Below are 6000 nucleotides of genomic sequence, written 5' to 3'. Positions count from 1 at the left end.
ACTTTTAAGATGATGGAATCTGTTGGTTTTCGTTTCTACCATAACTGATTTTCTTTCTTTCTTTTTTTAAATTGCAAATTCTTTGAGACTTGAAGATCCAAAAATGGGTGAATTTTGGTCATCTTGGTCCATGGACCATGATGGAGGCTGAAGTCCAGCAATTGTTTGGAGACCCCCAAAAGATTTCACAGCTCTATTTAGACATCTCTAGGGTTCAGTCTTGGACTGTCTGCATGCAAAGCAGTACTCTAACCATTGAGCCACAGGGCTCTACGCAACATGAGACACTCTGTAAAAACGCACACCCGCAGATATGCAAACATACCTCGGTTGTGCACGCAACTATACAACGCAGGAAGAAAGCGGGAGATCTCCGTAAAAGTAAAATTGTGCTTTTATTCAACTTTATTTTTTCCCTTTTAAAAAAGAAACATTTACAATCAGACACTGTCCTGTTGTCTTTCGGAAAGCGTGAATTTTTCTCCCTCTTTTTCTTTTTTCTTACAAAAATGACAAAATGTAGCTTATTACCGTCATTCTTCTTCGTAATCTTTTCATTATATTAATAATATTAACTTTAGGCGGAAAGGTTTGGACCGGATTGCTTGCGTTCGTGCCGCCTTTTCTGGGTAGCACCATCTATGTATGTATATGGTCGAAAGAAAGAAGAAAATCCAGGTGACCCGCTAAAGCTTAAGGATGGCTAACAATGCTCATGATAGTGATGTGTATGTGTTTTAGTGAGGGAGGGGGGGAGGGTGGAAGGAAATATGGCTGGTTTGTGAACTGCTAGATCATCTCTTTTTTCTTTTCCGTTGCTGCTTTTAAGAGACGTTGCCCAAAGATTTATGCCAACAAAAGCCAACTGAGGGATGGGGGGAAGACAGTATAGAAAAGTGCCCCTACCCTCTCCGGCTGTTGTCCTCTTTGGTACAAAGAAAGCCAGTTACGTACAGAAGAAGGATGCTCCATGGAGCATGCTATGGTTTGAAGGCTTTCCCACCCACCATCCCCACTTTTTTAAAAGAACATGGTCAAAGGAGCCAAGGTTAGGTCAAGCAATGCCAATACTTTGGTAAGGTACCCATCCTCATTGCTAACCCCCCTTCCTCAATTCTCTGGGAAGCAACCAACCCCTTTCTTCCCAATTCGCTTTATCTTTTTGTCTCTCTGCCAAGACTATGGAGGATGGTCTATGCTCTTTTCCGTCTCCCTTCCAGGTTGCGGAAGCTGTAGGGTCTCAGTTTCATCTCGGCAAATTGGATGGAGTATTCGTGGCCTTTCCAGTGGAACCAGTTGACACCCTGAAAAACGCAAGCGAAGCAGCAAGTGAATACCAATCTGCACACTATAGGAACAGGGGAGGAATGGGTTCAAATCACATTTATTGTGTTCAAAACCTGAAGAGACCCGATCATTTCTGATCCTGGAAGATGATCAAGGTAGGTCTTGGATGGGGGCCCATCAAGGAATATCAAGCACTGTAAGCAGTATTGTAGAGGAAGCCAATGGCAAACCACCTCAGAGTATCCCTTGCCTAAGAAAAGCCTATGAAATTCAAGGGATCACCACAAGTCAGCAACCAACTTTAGTGCCTAGATGCCTTGGAGACAACCAATCCCATCTGATCATGGAAGCTAAGCAGGTTCAGTACTTGGATGAGGCTCCCACCAAGGAGTATCAGGTACTGTAGGCTATATCAGGGGAAGGCAATGACAAACCACACCTAAGTATCTCTAGCAAAAGAAAACCCTACGCAATTCAAGGGGTCACTATACATTGACAGCCAACTTGAAGGCACATACATTAATCTAGAGCTTAAATACTCTTGAAACACCAGATCATCTCTGATCATGAAAGCTAAGCAGGGTCAGACATGAACAGCACTTGAATGGAGGACCATCAAGGAACACCAGGTGCTTTAGGATGTCTTCAGATGAAGGCAATAGTAAACTACTACTGAATTTTTCCTTGCAAAAGAAAACCCTATAGCATTCATGAGATTGTCATAAGTCAACAGGGAACATGAAGACATACTTTTGAGCAAATAAATCGATAAACCTCTTACCTGACTGTGGCTGTTGTCCCCATATCTACCCATCAGGTTGACTCGGTGGCAGTTCTTATACCAGAAAGCTCCTTTGTACGATAAAGCGCAGTTCGTGATGGCTGAATCGTTGTCCTTGTCAAAGGTAGAAAAGGACCTTCCGTTGTGGTAAGACATGGAATCACCTGCAGAGTAGGAGGGAGAACCAAATGCACAACATTAGATCATGAAGTATCTGAGATCAGGCCAAAGAAAGGGCAGAAAATAAACTCAAATGGTTAAAAAGAAATTGACTTTGCAAGCAGAGGCAGCTGATGCATCAATTTCTATGGGGCAGTAATCTCAGGTTTATAGTTGCTTCTCTTAAAGCTGCTCGAGGTTTGCATGGAGCTACTCCCAGTGCTGCAGGCTGAGCACTTGGATGCCCCCTATTCAGACCAAAGCATAAAAACACACGTAGATTTGCCTCCATTGGCTGGTGAAATGCATTTGAAAGCTGCAGCTAGTGCCAAATGTGCAATGAGTTAATGTAGAAATTTCCCTCCCACTGCAAAAGAAGTCTTCCAAAAGCTGAGCCGTTTTTGACAACTATTCGCAGCTTGGAACTGATTCTGCGCATAATAATATAATAAATTTTTATTTATATACCGCCCTGTGGCAAACCAATCCGGGCGGTTTACAACATTAAAATAACATACAGCATAAAAACAATATATTTCCCTCCCCCCTTAAAAAGTTATTAAACAACATATCTAATTTAAAACCACAATAACTAGTTAAAATAACAATAAAGTAAACAAAATAATACCAACCAATAAAAATAATAATAAATTTGCGCAAAAATTGGCAAAAGGTTTTTGTGCGGAAACCTCCATTTCCTGCCCTTGAAACTGGGTTTTCCGTGCAAATAATAATAATAATAATAATAATGTATAGAGATTTTATTTTCTGAGCAGGAAATACTGTTTCTTGTGCCAATTTTTGCAGAGAATAAGTCCCAAACTGCAAAGATTCTTGGCAATCCAGGGTTTTTCAAAACCTCTTTTCAACCGTTTCTTCAACTAGTTTAAAATATTCTTTCCCTAGACCCCCCCCCCCGCCACAAATTTATAGCTTTGTTTTTTGCAAGGGATCCAGAGTCCTTTTATAGACTATTGCTGGGGCCTGCTCTTTCCATTTGAAACCCATCCCATGCTGAGTAATGCGCTACTCTTTATGGCAGGCTTTCCCCGGAATGTAAACGGATAGCCTCATCCCCGAAGAAAAGTCTCCCTCGAAGCTCTAACTACCTGTCAAAAAATAAATATGGTTTACAATATGGAGCGCACGTTCTCAGGGGCCAAGAATGTGCTTGGCTTTCCCCCATCGTAACAATCTGTACTGTTTGGAGAAGCCTGGAAAAATGATGTTGGAGACCGCATCGGCTCACAGTGCTACAACAAACACCAAATCCCAGGATGCCATAGGATGGAGCCACGATAGTCGAAGCAGTGTCAAACTGGATTAATTCTGCAGTGTGGCAGCACACTATGACCTACATTTGTTTATTTTCCTCTTCCCTCCCCGTCCTTCTTTTATTTGTGTTGCGGCTTCTAGATAGGCAAGTTAAAGCCCACCTGCTGTGCCGCTGTATCCATCAACTTTCAGCCGGTAGCGAGTGCGGGCATCTCCCACAGTGAATTTGTCATAGAGGGCATAAGCGGTTTCTCCGTGATCCCGCAGATCCACACGCAGTTCGTACTGGCCCTGTGAAGTGATTTTGTGAAGCTTATCCAGACCTAAAAGGAACAGAGGACAATAAAAAAGTAAGGGGGAGATTTCTCAGTCATCGTCTGGCCTTCAAACGGCTACATTTCACACATGCAACATAGGCCCCTGTGCTTGGCTGGAAATATATCATGCCCTCTGACACTTCACAGTTGCAAATTGGGACAATGAGAGGACAAGCTATCTTAGAGTATGGTCAAGAGGACAAAGGAGATGCTGCAGCAGTTTGCTTTTGCCAGAGTCTACTGGGAAGGGCAAAGGTCTGTCCATCCTCTCCTCTCCCTTCTTGAGTGGAAATTACTTTTGCACTTTGAAGTCAGTTTGCAGCAATGGAAGCAAGCGGAAGACAAAGGAAGAAAATGAGAAAGGAAGAGAGAAACCGGGACATTTTCCAAAGTCGCTGAAAAAGTGGGACGGCAAAGGATTACTCGAGACAATACCCACCAAACTGGGAGAGTTGGGAGGCATTGTTTTTTTGGTTTCTAGCAGTGGAAATAGGAAAGTGTTCTGCTAAAGCCTTGAACATCTGAGATGAAAAGTAACCACAATGACTGTGCGGATGTGTGTCAGTGTGCAGCTTTTTGGTAAGTCCCAACCAGACTAAATCCCAAACCACAACCCAACTCAATTAGAGTAAATCTCATACTTCAAAAATAGCAGTTTTTAATTACTTTCACACACACACAAAGTTGTTTCCCCTGCTCTCAAGTCGGTTTTTTCCAGTTTCTTACCCATCCAGAATTCACCCTTGGGGTCACCAAATCCAGCCTCGTAAGTCCTCCAGTTCCTATAGAAATCTTCTGCTCCATCCTGCCTTCTTAAAAACACCTGGCGGCACAGAAAATAACCATTGCACAGTTGGGGCTTCTTTTCTTATCAAAGTAGATTGATTTTATCTTACTAACATCTATCTATAGCCAGCAGTAAGGACTTCTGCCACTTGGGGGCAGACTTTCCCAACCTTCCCCAGATGCCTGAGAGATCATTGTAGCCTTGCATGGGATATTCATGCCTCCAGAGGACCTATGGGCAGCAGCATTATGCTTCCCTCTGTAGGGTCCCAAATTCTTCAAACATTTGAGAGAGAGGGAACAGCAGAATCCTATTGCTCAGTTTGTATTCCTTAATAGTAATTATAATATGTACGTATATATTGAAAAATGAGAAACTACTCACAATCCATCCGCCTCCATCAGAAGACATGTCACAGTAGACTTCTGCTGGCTGGGACTGGTCACCATTTAAGTAAATTGTGTAAAGGCCAGAGGCTGTTTCTCCATTCAGCAAAGCTTGGGAGCAATCCCTGGGGTAAGGATACAGGAGTCCGGCTGCAGAGAGGGAAGCAAATAAAGAATCAAACTGAGAATGCCCAAAAAGGCATCTCTGGTATCGACAGTTTCAATGTTTACAGTTCAATGTTAAAGGAGGTTCTGTTGGCCATGCCCTGGTCCCCCTATGTCATACTTGTGGTGAAAACCGACTGGATGATCTTGCTTCTCAGGTTCAGGTTTAGTGCCTGCAACTTCACAATGTACTGGGTAGATGGACTTAGGTCTGACAAGCTGTAGGAAGTCGACTCAGGTCCCAGGATCACTTCCTGCAGAGAGAATCAATAACGGAGGACCGCTTTTGTTGTTGTTGAATGACCAGGCATCAGAGAAACAAACTCTTGCATTTTTAAAAATGTCTGGGTGCCCTTGGATGAATGATTTATGCACCTTTAAGAAAACAATTTCAATGATGGATGAGGACGTTGCCCTTCCTGATAGCATCTTTTCCATGCTATCCGACTGTTAGAAGGAAGAGACAGTGGGATGAAAATGAATGTTTTGTACGGAACTGTTCAAGCAACGTGGCTAAAAAGCCAGTGTGAGCATGGCTGGTAAATGAACTCATTACACTTCCGTGCACTGAATTCATCAAGTATTTAGATGTATTTCCCCCATGTGGCATGACTATGAGTACATTCATATTAGAGGGAAAAAAGGTGGGTGGAGGACATTTTCTTAGCATTAACCTGACAATTAATAGGAAGAACTATTTGGCCCATCTTGCTCCATACCGTCTTCATTTGGGTTGGAAAACATGTGCCACGCTAGACATTGTTGGTATTCGGCTTTCATCAACCCTAGTTAAGAAAGCTAATGGTGAAGGATTTGTGGAATTGCAATCAAACATCTGGTGGG

At 42.8% G+C, this 6000-nt stretch overlaps 1 protein-coding gene across 4 annotated transcripts in view; it reads right to left on the bottom strand.

Annotated features, from left to right (window-relative positions):
- Window positions 1-376: 376 nt before the first annotated feature.
- The window catches only part of TNC (tenascin C), a 47989-nt gene continuing 42365 nt past the window's right edge, over window positions 377-6000 (bottom strand). For all 4 annotated transcript variants that reach the window (XM_089534904.1, XM_089534901.1, XM_089534902.1 and 1 more), the window contains 6 exons: window positions 5279-5411; window positions 4991-5142; window positions 4546-4642; window positions 3664-3825; window positions 2069-2232; window positions 377-1304 (listed from right to left, as the gene is read on the bottom strand). In XM_089534904.1, coding sequence (XP_089391030.1) covers window positions 1194-1304; window positions 2069-2232; window positions 3664-3825; window positions 4546-4642; window positions 4991-5142; window positions 5279-5411 — 819 coding nt within the window. In that variant the 3' untranslated portion in view covers window positions 377-1193. The remainder of the gene's footprint in view (window positions 1305-2068; window positions 2233-3663; window positions 3826-4545; window positions 4643-4990; window positions 5143-5278; window positions 5412-6000) is intronic.

This window comes from Sceloporus occidentalis, unplaced genomic scaffold (assembly GCF_023333645.1).
Source record: "Sceloporus occidentalis isolate IW3139 unplaced genomic scaffold, rSceOcc1.0.p SCAF_8, whole genome shotgun sequence".
Classification (NCBI taxonomy): domain Eukaryota; kingdom Metazoa; phylum Chordata; class Lepidosauria; order Squamata; family Phrynosomatidae; genus Sceloporus; species Sceloporus occidentalis.
Note: the sequence above shows the minus strand (reverse complement) of the source record. Positions and strands in the feature narration are given on the sequence as shown.